This window comes from Eimeria acervulina, genomic scaffold (genome assembly GCF_000499425.1).
Source record: "Eimeria acervulina Houghton genomic scaffold, Eah_scaff107, whole genome shotgun sequence".
NCBI lineage: Eukaryota > Apicomplexa > Conoidasida > Eucoccidiorida > Eimeriidae > Eimeria > Eimeria acervulina.
In genome coordinates this window covers 57,541-70,476 of record NW_013550400.1, presented here as the reverse complement: position 1 = coordinate 70,476, position 12,936 = coordinate 57,541, and the positions used below count along the sequence as shown (strand labels likewise).

The window sequence follows — 12,936 nt, the reverse complement described above, 5'->3', positions numbered from 1 at the left end:
TATATATAGGTATATCGAGGAATATGTATGTACTCTTATTTTATCTTTTCTTTCTTATTTTCTATATAAATGCATTCACTCATCTGTTGCATTCACATTTTTCTTCTTTTTTCTTCTTCTTTCTATTACAAGATTTTGTTTATATTTCTTTTCTCGTTCTTGATTTAATTTCTGCATTTTCTTTATTTACTCATTCTTTTTCTTTTTATTTAATTTCTTTTTCAGTTTTAGTAACGCGCGTTACAAACGACGTGGAGGCCCGAGCGGAAAAAGAGACGAAGGAGAGGAAGGCGAAGGCAGCAGCTAAATACGCAGGAGAGTCTGCTCTAAGAGGTTTGTTATTATTATTATTATTGTTTTTGTTGTTATACATACATAAATAGATATATACTTATATATATAAATATATATATATATATATATATTATATGTATAATCACCTAAGTTGTAGCAAGTTGAGCAAAGCCGCCATTGATTGCATAATATTTACCAGTTCAAGTTTGTTGCCTCTTCAACACTAATCCCTGAAGAGTAATATTACATAAAACAACAAAAGAATAATAATAAATAAATAAGTATATTATGTAGCCTTATATTATACCTATATTATTTATTTCCATCTAGCATTATGCTATTTAATTGCTTTCTTCTTCCTTAGCAACGCCGTTTAGGATGCAGCAGCTAACAAACCCTCAACACCCTCAAAGCCCCGCAATTTCTTCGAAATTTCAATGGGCGCCACCCCCTGACTTTGCTGGTGAGTGAAAGAAAAAGAAAGTGTTTTGTTTGCATGCAGTTGAGTTTATCTGCATGCAGTTTAATTTACTTGCATGCGGATATTATTAGTTGCATGCATTATTTCATCTAATTGACATGCATGAAGATTGATTTTTCGCATGCACTTCGTTTGATTTGCATTCATTTTAATTTGTGTGCATGCAGATATCATTTGCATGCATTTCTTCTATTTGCATGCATTTGAATTTGTATATTTTTAGGATTTAGAGGAAAAAGCGGCGACTTCGTTTATTTGCGCGAATTACCCGGATCAGAAAACATCAATGGATTTACAGATTTCACTTTTGCAATTAACGCAACTGTTAAAGGTCAGGCTTCATCCTTTTTTAGTGTTTGTTGTTTGTTGTTTGTTGTTTGTTGTTATGTTGTTTGTTTTCTGCTGTTTGCTTTCTGTTGTTTGACGTTAGTTGTATACGGTTTTTTATATATTTTTCTTCAAATAAAATATATTCTTTTTTTACAATTGTCTATTTTCCATTGTTATTAATGCCTTCATCTTTATATAATAAGACAATAACAATAATATTTATACTCACACTTATAATAATAATCACACAATATAATCTAATTAAAAATATATTTTCTACTATATCAGGGGGAGAGAAGAAACAACGGACAATTATCTCGCATATTGGTTGCGGGGGTTTTCTTCTGTCTTTAACTGAAGACGGAGAAATAATATTTCAGAATAATTGCAACCCTAACACAATAAACACCGGCATTATCCCTCAGTTAGATGGTAGGCGTTTCTCTTTCTTTCTGTTTTTTGTGTTTGTTTGTCTGTTCTGGGTTATGTTCGCCTGTGTTTGTTTTATGTATTTGTTGTTTGTATTTGTTTGTATTTGTTTGCTTGCGTTTGATGTGGTTTTTCGTATTTGTTTTATTTGTTGGGTTTTGCTTGTGTTTGTTTGTTTGCTTGTTTGTTTGCGTCTTTGTGCATGTTCATGTTTATTTATTTATTTATTTATTTATTTATTTATTTATTTATTTATTTGTGTTGTGCGTTTTCAGAAAAGTTTCACTTGGCGGTTTCTTTTTTCTCCGTCGACAAACAAATCGCAGTTTATTTCAACGGGCAAATCACCACCAAAGAAAAAACCCAGTTCGAGTTCAACATCAAGGCAAGTCATATATATATAATAAATATATATATATATATATTTATATATTATATGTATATATATATGCATATTGTATATCTATCTATCTACCTAAGTAGATATATATATATATATATATGTTTACTTATTTATTTTGTAATATATATGTAATGCCCATACAATATATGCATGTATATGTATAGATATTAATATATTCTTACATACTTCTGTTTATATATCTCAGCATATGAATATCTTCATTTATGTTGCGTTCAGAACAATATTGTGGTCGGGCGTGCGGCATCAGCGGACGCGGATTATTTTGTGGGGTCTATAGACAGCCTGCAGATATTTAATTACGTTTTGTCTCCTGATGAAGTGCTTTATCTTTCTACTCAACCACCAGAAGCAGCAGCAGCAGCAGCAGCAGCAGCAACAGCAACAGGCCCCACACCTGGCGGTGAGCGTAGAACAGTCGACGGCCGCGTCTGTCTATCTCCTTGCTCTCCTCAGGAGCCCTTCCTGCTGCAGCAGCAGCAACAGCAGCAGCAACAGCAGCAGCAACAGCAGCAGCACCAGCAGCAGGTTGCAATGCGTTCGATTCAACTTGCATGCAGTGACAGCGGATTACTTCCAGCATTTCGGGGTTTTTCTGGCGAAAGTTTTTTGGTGTTGTGTCCGAGCGACTGTCATAAAGCGAAGAAAATAATATTAAAAGGAAATCATGTATATACAGCAGACTCTTCAGTTTGTCTCGCTGCACTCCACAGCGGCGCTCTAACAAACATCGAAGGCGGGTTTGCACTCCTCGTACTGCACAACGGGCTCAACAGCTACGCATCAGCTACAGGGAAACATGGTAAGGTATTATCATTAAAAATTATAGTTATTATTATAATTATTATTATTATTACTATGTTTTTTAATAATTATTATCACGATTATAATAATAATTCTTATGAATATCGTTATTATTATAATTATTATGATTATTATTAGTATTAGTATTTAACATAACAACAACGATAGCAGTAATAACAATGAAATAATAATCAATGCAATAATTGTAATTATAATTATAATTATAATGCCTCACCCTGTTTCACTGCCGCCGATAATAATAATAACAACAATAACAATAACAATAATAATAATAGCAATGTTATTAGCAAAAACTTAAAGCAGCTTGAATATTATTACGCTGGTTGTACACCTCAGGCGTAATTAGCAGTGCGGAGCTGCAGCCTCAGATTCGGTCTTTCTCTGTTCTTCCTGCTCCTCCCTTTAAACAGCTGAGTTGCTACAGTAAGAAAGAAGAAAAAAAACAAACAAACAAACAAACAAACAAACAAACAAACAAACAAACAAACAAACAAACAAACAAACGAACGAACAAACAAGCAAACAAACAAACAAACGAACAAAACCCTAATAATGCTTATCTTGCATGCATGCATGCATGCATGCATGCGTTTCATTCTTTTTGTATTTTTGTTGTTTGTTCAGGTGATGGATCTTTTGTAATGCAAATGAAGACGGGGGATTTGATGATGATATCATGCCCACTTGGTAATGAGTGCCGCTGCTACTCTCTTTCTTTTTGTTTCTCTTTGTTTCTTTTTGTTTTTTTAATCTCTTTCTTTCCTTTCTCTGTCTCTCTTTCTTTGTATGTGTCTCTGGCTTTGTCTTTCTTTCTCTCTTTGCCTTCTTTTCTTTGTCCTTCCTATATATATATATATGCATTTATATATAGTGTACATATATATATATATATATGCGTATATGTATATACCTTCTCTCTTTCTGTCTGTTTCTGTTTCTGTCTTTCTTTGCTTCTCTAATATTTTAAATCCACTTGGGTGTATCTTATTTTTTCAGGATTTCAACAAAATTAGTAGAGAATTCTTTTTATTTTTATTTTATTTTAATTTTGCATCCATTATTTTAATTTATTTGTTTTTTCAGGCTGTCTCGCCGCATCCGAGGCCGTTGTCTACGGCACAGGTAAATAGTGATGGAAACCCAGTTAAAATTATTTTATTTTCTTCTTCTTTTCTTCTATTTCAAATGCATGCATGCATGCATTCAAGTGCTGTCTCTTTTAATTACTTTAATTCTCTTTTCTTCTCTTTCATATGAACTGCATGCATTTGAGTATCATTGTCCTCATCTCTATTTTTTCTTCTCTTTTTATGTCAGCCGCATGCATTAAAATGCCGGTTTCTCTGTTTATTATATTATATTATATTTTTTATATTATATTACTATATTATATATTATATTACATATATTCGGTGTTATGTCAGCAGTAAATGAATTGGAGCAAATGAAATTAAAAAAATAAATTAAAAGCCAGCGATAAACAAATACATTTAAAAAATTCTTCAGGTGTTTACAGCCCCCTCTCTTCCGTCTGTCGCGCTGCTGTGCATGCAGGGGCCTTGGTGAGTTTCTAACAACTTCTCTTTATTAAGAAATAATTAATTCAGTCTGTTAATAATTAATTAATTCAATTTCATTAATTACTATTTAATTAATTATATCTAATTAAATATTTTAGTTAATTGAATTAAATCAATTTAATTTAATTTTGCTATTGAATGATTTCGATCTATTCATTATTACACAATTAAATATTTAATTTATTTAATTGTTCTAATTAAATTATTTTAACTAAATAATTTTTATCGTCTGTTTAATTATTTGAATTGAATAAACTTAATGATTTTAAGGAAGTTATTTTATTTTTATTTACTGAATATGTATGGAATTGAATTATATTGAAATGTTTTTTACTTCGATATATTTCTTTCTAATAAATTTACTGCATGCAGACAAGCCAAGGGGGTCAAGCAGAATTGAGGGCTGAGGGCCCGCAGGAAGTATTTAAAGGAGCAGAAGCAAACGGAGTTGTATCTGTGAAGAGCAAAGGATATCTACGTTCTTTCTCTTTTAAACACAAACAGCAGCAGCAGCAGCAGCAGCAGCAACAGCAGCAGCAGCAAAGACAAAAAGAACAGCAAATACAAATGCACGCAGCTTCCCTCGAACTTTAGAAGTATATAAACAGCAACAGCAGCAACTAAATAAACAAAAAAAATTAAAGCGAAATATACATTCATAAACAAACATGAATTACAGCAAAACATATATAAACAAACAGACAGAGGCAAACTCCTCTGACTGCCCATGAGGGCCCTCTTACAAATCCTCTTGCATTTATTTATCTATTATTCGATTTGTTTAAGTTTATTTGTTTCTATTTATTTATTTATTGTAGTCTATTTGTTTTTATTTATTTATTTGTATAAATATTCTTATAAATAAACTAAAACAAATAAATCAGAATGAATAACTACAAACAAATAGATCCAAACAAGTCGATGCACATAAAACAAACAGAAAAAGAAGAATTACAGAAAATAGACAAAAATAATCAGACAAGTGCATGCATGCAAATCCGCTAATCAGAAGAATATACAGATAAAGCAGTTAAATGCAGATAAATGCAAGTAATGAAATACAAATCAACCGACACACCATTCTATAAAAGGTTTTAAAAATTGAGGGTTTGCTCTCCGCTTGCTGCTGCGGAGTGTTTTGAGTTTGTGGTGTACAGACACCTGAGCGCATCAGCTGCTGTGCTGCTGGTGTTGCTGCTCTTTTAACTCAAAACAAAACAAAACAAAACAAAACAAACCTAATGAGGCTGCAAAGCTTCCTACATCACCCACGAGCGTACAGGGGGATGCTGCTGCTGTTGCTGCTGCTGTTGCTGCTGTTGCTGCTGCTGTGCGCCAGCAGCAGCAGCAGCAGCAGCTCTGCCCGGGACCTGTACTGCCGCTAATCGCCGCTGTGATTCCTCTCGGCTGGAGCGAAGTTCATAGGTTAACATATATGCGTCAGCTGAGTGGCACTTGTCTGCAGCAAACAAACAAACGACAAATATACACCCCATCTCATGCTGCTGCTGCTGCTGCTGCTGCTGTTGCTGCTGTTCTTGCTGTTGATGCTTCATGTGATGCTGGCACGCGCGCAGCTGTAGCAGAAGCTGCGGCTGCTGCTCTTTCTACACACGTTCGTGTTTCAGGTAGTGCTGCTGCGAATGCTGCTGCTGTTGCTGCTGCTGCTGCTGCTGTTGCTGCTGCAGCATCAGAGAGATGAAAGGGTATTCTTACCTTCGGGAACTGCAGTTACACACGAATCATTGAATTCGTACCTAAGCAAACAAACCCAAGCAAACCCAAACAAAAGGAAAAAAGATAAATTAAATATATATCAACATAAATAAATAAATAAACGAAACAAAACAACAAAACAAGGGGTCTTCATTAAGTTGGATTGCCAGCAAATTAACAGTGTGTTCTCTGCTCGTGAAATTAATTAAATTTATTTTTCTCCGTGCAGGTGGCCCCGCTGCAGCCGCCAGGTGTACGCACAGAGACAACAAACCAAAATGCAGCAGCAGCAACAGCAACGGCAGCAACAACAGCAGCAACCTAACAAAACCCTGTTACAGTTTACATTTTGTTAAATAAACTGGCTGCTGCCTAATCTAATGCATGCATGCATGCATATTCGCATGCATGCATATTATACTATTTGGATGCAAGCATGCATGCATACCACTGTCCTCTGATTTTGGTGTATGCGTAGTAATGGCCCCCGCCGAGTTCTCCAGAATGCACGTTGACTGCAATAAGTTCGTACTCCGGTGTAAATGAAGGCTGTACGTACACCCCAATTAACAATGCAAAAAAACAATTAAAAGAAAACAGAAACAAAACCAGCACGCCAGAATACAGATAACGCAAAGACTCCGTACCCAAATAAATATGTGCACATATAGATATGTATATATATATATATATATATATATATAATAGACATGTATATATAAGTATAAAAATGTATATGTACATGCATTGATAGATATATATATATATAAATATATATATATATATATAGCACACATTGCAGTGTCTGTTTGGCTGAGAGGCCGTCATTGGCTTTAATATCCCTGTTAGCTCACCAACAAATACGCGTATTATATATATATATATATATACATACTAACATCAAATATATTATATATAATATTATATATAAATACATAAATATATAATATTATATATGAATGAAATACTATATAAAATGAATAATAAAGTTGCTGCTGAGCGTACGTCTTCCTCGCGTAGCTGCTGCAGGCCGCCTGGTAGAATAAACTGACTCATGTCTAGATACTCTCCAGCTGCAGCAAAAGAAAAACAAATAGATTAAAATAGATTTATAATAAAATGAATGTAAATAATCAATTTATCGTGTAAATACACACAAAAAGCATGCATAAAGCAGCGAAAGAAAATGTAATACAAAATACTGCACATTCTGAAGGATGTCTACGAATTTGTTTATTATTAAATATATTTATTAGGTGTATGATGGCGAGTTTGTTTATTGCATTAATTTGCTTCATGCGTCTTTATTTTATTATATATATAAAATATATATATAATATATCCTTTACGTGCATATGTTTATTGTATTTATTTATTGCCGTTGAAGTGTACTAATTGCATGTCTGTTAATGAATTAATTAATGTTATATATATATATATATTATTTAAATAAATATATTTGTTGTGAGACATACTTTTATAAGGAAAGCAAACGCGGGTGTTGATCTTCGAGCGGCTCCAGCGGCTGTACGCACAACACTCAAACTATTTAAATAATATATATATAATCTTTTAACCATATGCATATATATATATACATAATGAAGTGTTTTAAGAATAAATTAAGATGATAAAATAGATAAAATAAAGTATTTTATTATAATAAAGACTGACCTTAAGTTATGAAAACGCTTTAAGTGCAAAACCAACACCCGAGGCATTCTCCACAGATCCAACTTCTTCTGTGCTTGGACGTGAGTGCGGCAAGTACTACAATACCTAAAATAAATAAATAAATTAAATAAATAAATAAATAAATAAACTGATTGATTAATTAATTAGTTAAATTGAATAATTAAATGAATTACGTATAAAAAGATTAATAAACCACACAGCGATAACCAAAAATTAATTAAATTATAAATAAACTAAATAAATAAATCAAATAAATTAAATAAATTAAATATATATATATAAATAGATTAATTAATAAATATAAATCAATGAATTAGTTTGATTATTCTGATTTATTTATAGCTATTCCTATCTATCAATACACACTGAAATCAACGCATGCACCCGCGAATAAACGAACATACATTTATTTATTTGTATATCTTCTACGCATTATATATATATAGAGATATAGATATAGATATGTATGTATTTATTGTATGCGCGCACATGTATTTGCATATAATGCATGCATTGATGCATGCATGCATTCGTATGTATATAGTGCATGCAAATGTAAGTGTATATGGTGCATGCAAATGTATATATATAATATATTGCATGCATGCATGCATGCATGCACATGTATATGCATATGTATATAGTGCATGCATGCATGCATGCATGCATGTAGATGTATATGCAAATGTATATAGGTCTGAATGAAGAGAGGCCGCACCACATATTATCCTGGTCAAGGATTTCTTTTTCTGCGAAAAGTTGCAGACAATCAGAGATATGAAGACGAGGAGATTGACGCAATGAACCCAAAGAAACAATTCCATTAACAAGGGTCCCTTGCTGCTCGCTGCTGCTGCTGCTGCTGCTGCTGCTGCTGATCATTCCTGGTAGCTGATCAAGGCCAGAGATATCCAAATAAACCAACGCCATCTGCAGCAGCAAAAAAGAAATGCAAACAATGCGGTGTATATACATACACAGCAACAACAGTAGTAGGAGCAGCAACAGCAGCGGTAGCAGCAGCGCTATCAGAAGCAGCACAATCAGCAGCAGCAGCAGCACCATCAGCATCAGTAGCAGCACCATCAGCATCAGTAGCAACAGCAGCACAATCAGCAGCAGCAGCAGCAGCATGAGCAGCATCATCAGCAGCACCAACAGCAGCAGCACAATCAGCAGCATCAGGACCAGCATCAGCAGCAGCAGGAAGAAGCATGAAGCATACCATTTGGTGTTTAAGAGGCTTAACAAACTGAGAAAGCGGTTTGCTATCTGCTGGCAATTGCCTCAGCTGCCCCCCTAACTTTTCTCTTAAAAATGCAACGCCTTGGCTTAATACACTTCGTTCGCTGTCTTCAGCAGCAAACGGGTACGCCTGAAAATAAATAATAATTAAGAAATGTTATTATTTATTTAATAATAGAGTATTTATTAGAGTATATAATAATCTATCTAACTTTATTTACATACATATGTATATATGCATGCATATATAAATATATATATATATATATATGTATATATATATATATATACGTATGAAAATAATTTAAGAAATATTACTAAATACTCTATTAATATAACTCATTATATCCTTTTATTCATTTTATACCCAATTAAATAATCTTTAATCATTATATGCATTATATAATTTAGTCATTATATGCATTCAAACAACCTAAAGAAATTATTTGCATTATATAATTTATTCATTATAACTTTAAACAATTGGGTCCCTCAATCATTCTATGCATTCTAACATCTATAAATCATTATATATATTATATCCTTTAATTATTATATCCATATAAACAATCTTGCATGCATGCATGCATGCATGCATACAAGAAGAAAAAGCAGTTAAAAGGAATCCTTAAGAAAACAAAATTACTAACAAAGCTGTACATCGGCATTTGCAAGAACCCCACTGAAAAGAAAAGATGTATTTAACTAAATAAATCAATTAAATTAAATAAATAAATAAAGATAATCTTACCCACACTAAAAAAGAATGATAGATTTCAAGAAATAAACAAATAATATATTTATTCCTATCCACACTAAAAAAGAAAGCGCATGCTTCATAACACAAACACAACTAAGCAAGCAAGCAAACAAACAAACAAACAAAGAAATAAATAAACAAATAAATAAACATAAACATATTTATTCTTATCTATACTATATATACTCACCACCTGCAACTTCCATTTCCTGCTGCTGCTGCTGCCTTCATGAGGCCCAAATGTTTTATTAATTGCTTCGACAGCTTGTGTAAATACACCTGATATCTTCGATCGCTGCGCTTCTCCACCGAAGGGGCCCCCAGGGGGCCCCCCATCGGACCCACTATGGGGGCCCCCAAGAAGTCCATGGGGGCCCCCCTGGGGGCCCCCCCCTACATATGAGGCCCCCATAGGGGCCCCTAAGGGGCCCCCTATAGATGAACCCCCTATTCCACAACCATCTTCCTGTTCATCAGCCCCAGAACTACTACTACTACTACTGCTGCTGCTGCTGCTGCTGCCTCTGGTGCTGCTGTTGCTGCTGTTGCTGCTGTTGCTGCTGTTCGTGTTGCAGAAGAAAGCAGCTTCAACAGCTGCATATAAATCTGCGCAGGTTGTTGAAGGAGAAATAACTCGCAGGATTGGCATCCATGCACCATGCACTCGCGTCTCTATAAAAAAAACAAAAAAAGAAAACAAAATTAATAAATCAATTACATTAATTCATTCATTAATTAAACTGAATAAGTAAATTGGGGGGGTGATGGTAAGAAATGCAATCAAATGAACAAACAAACATCAAATTATCTCAGCAAAGATATTAGGGGGCCCTATACATGCAATAAAACACAATGTCCTTTCTGCTGTTGCTGATGCTGATGCTGATGCTGCTGCTGCTGCTGTTAGTGCTGCTGCTAATCTTGCTGCTGCTGCTGCTAGCGCTGCTCGTACTATTCCTACTCCTCCCACTACTACTACAGTACTGCTGCTGCTGCTGTTGCTGCTGCTGTTGCTGCTGCTGTAGTGTGTTACCGTTCTGGTATTTGACTAGAGGGGCGACGAAGACAACAAAAGAATTTGTAGCAGCGAGACTCAACGGCAATCCAACAGACTGAAGCAAACAAAGACAGAAAAAAAGAAAATAAATTCAAAAAAAGATAAATAAAAAAGAGAAAGAGCAAGAAATAATCAACAAAATAAAGAAACAGCAAAAGAAGACAGAACGAAAGACAAATAAAACAAACAAACAAGAAGAAAAAACAAAGACACAAATAAAGAATAAAAACAAAGACAGCAGCAAACTGAAAAGCAAATTAAAGAAGATAAGATAAGCAATACCATAAATACAACAAATGCAAACAAGTCTGCCCAGCAGCATCCGTAGTAGCAGCTGCAGCAGCAGCCGCAGCAACAGCAGCAGCAGCAGGAACAGCAGCAGCAGCAGGAACAGCAGCAGCAGCAGGAACAGCAGCAACAGCAGTTTATGTGGAGTGCGTCATAATGATAATCCATAAGATTTAAATAAACATAAAAAGAGACAAGAAGAAGAGAAAGAAGTTTTACTCTTCTTTTCTTAGCTGTTGCTTCCGTTGCTGCTGCAGGTCTTTGCTGGTTTTTATCTGCTTCTTTTAATTGCTGAGACCCATTTGGTGTATTAACTCCCCCCCCTGATGAATGTCTGCTGCTGCGGCTCCTGCTTCTCCCGCTGCTGCTGCTGCTGCTGCTTCTCCCGCTGCTGCTGCTGCTGCTTGCTGCAGGCAATTCATCAACATCTGCTGCACCTGTTGGAGAGGAGGCGGCGTCTATACCCGAACTCTGAGCAGAATTATGTTTGTCTTTGTTTACTCCCTCTAGTTCCTAACAAACAAACAAACAAACAAAAACGAAAAAGAAAGGTGTACATACACTGTAAAGGTGATGACAAGAAGAAGGGAAATGAAGTGCTTTTCCTTGTCTTTTAATCATTTATTTGCACAACTTTTTATTATTTTTTGATGTGCTTCTCAATTCATATTCTTCTTTATTTGTGTATTAATTTATTTTATCTGTTTATTATTTTTTAATTGATTTTTCATATGCTTCGCTCTATTATTTATTTATTTAGTTAGTTAGTTAACGCATTTATTTGTTGCAATGGTTTATCTACCTAACACTTCCGTTTATTGATTCATTTAATTCATTTAATTAAATCTGTTCTTATATTTCATCCATCCTATGTGTTTATCTGTTTTAATTTGTTTTATTTATTATTTCTAATTAATTTAATGAATTTAATTTATTACTTAATTTGTTTAATTTATTTAATATAACTTATTTAACTAATTTAATTTACTTAATTTACCTCCACAATGCGCGACGGCAAAAACCAAACAAAAATGGTCGTCACTTTCCGCTCTGTCTTCGCTCGCAACTGCACAAAAACAAAAATAAAATAAATAAAATAAACTAAATAAATAAATGAATTAAATAGATAAAATTAAAAAGGCAAATGAATAAATAACTAAAATATACATGCACATATATAAAGATATATGCATATACATATATAAAGAAATAAGCAAAAGAATAAATAAACTAAAGAATAAATAAATAAATAAATAAATAAAAGAAATGAATTACCTCCTCCCCAGGAGCGAATGGTTTTAAGCCTTGCGATAACTGCGGGGCCCCTGGAGACATCTCTCCTGGGCGTCTATACACGAGAAGGACATTTGCTTCTGTAACATCCTTAATACTTTGTGCTTCGGTGTCTGCATTAAAATAGAATTAAAAATTACAAAAGAAGCGAAAGCCCTCAAATGCATGCAAAATAGACAAAGCAAGAAAAAAGATTTAAAAAATAATCACTACAACCGCACAAACAACAAATAAAAACAGATATTAAACATAAATGAAAATATATAAAACAAAGCAAATAAAACAAATAATATATATATACATGCAGATATTAGGTGGAGTTTATAAGAAGAGATCTCACCGCATTCAAGGCATACATTTATCTATACGCATATATATATATATATATATTATATATATATATATATGTATATATACAAAGATATATATACAAACACAAATGCCTGCGTGCATACGAATATATACGTAAATGTATGGGTATGTGCATATGCAAGCTATACACATGAATATATATATATATAT

At 33.7% G+C, this 12,936-nt stretch overlaps 2 protein-coding genes across 2 annotated transcripts in view; one reads left to right on the top strand and one right to left on the bottom strand.

Annotated features, from left to right (window-relative positions):
• Window positions 1–672: 672 nt before the first annotated feature.
• On the top strand, window positions 673–3,910 carry EAH_00017000 (LCCL domain containing protein, related; the record flags this gene model as incomplete). The annotated part of the gene is made up of 7 exons (XM_013397734.1): window positions 673–757; window positions 999–1,106; window positions 1,810–1,859; window positions 2,175–2,757; window positions 3,117–3,203; window positions 3,405–3,467; window positions 3,864–3,910. The coding sequence occupies 7 exons, from the start codon at window positions 673–675 to the stop codon at window positions 3,908–3,910; spliced, it is 1,023 nt and encodes a 340-aa protein (XP_013253188.1).
• A 1,709-nt stretch (window positions 3,911–5,619) lies between these two features.
• Window positions 5,620–12,936, bottom strand: part of EAH_00016990 (ubiquitin carboxyl-terminal hydrolase, putative) — a gene marked incomplete at both ends in the record, with an annotated part of 11,702 nt that continues 4,385 nt past the window's right edge. The window contains 12 exons of the mRNA XM_013397733.1: window positions 5,620–5,819; window positions 6,077–6,117; window positions 6,525–6,625; window positions 7,082–7,149; window positions 7,552–7,601; window positions 7,751–7,846; window positions 8,490–8,701; window positions 9,967–10,382; window positions 10,729–10,888; window positions 11,341–11,634; window positions 12,119–12,187; window positions 12,397–12,527. Of these exons, the coding sequence (XP_013253187.1) occupies window positions 5,620–5,819; window positions 6,077–6,117; window positions 6,525–6,625; window positions 7,082–7,149; window positions 7,552–7,601; window positions 7,751–7,846; window positions 8,490–8,701; window positions 9,967–10,382; window positions 10,729–10,888; window positions 11,341–11,634; window positions 12,119–12,187; window positions 12,397–12,527 (1,838 nt within the window). The remainder of the gene's footprint in view (window positions 5,820–6,076; window positions 6,118–6,524; window positions 6,626–7,081; window positions 7,150–7,551; window positions 7,602–7,750; window positions 7,847–8,489; window positions 8,702–9,966; window positions 10,383–10,728; window positions 10,889–11,340; window positions 11,635–12,118; window positions 12,188–12,396; window positions 12,528–12,936) is intronic.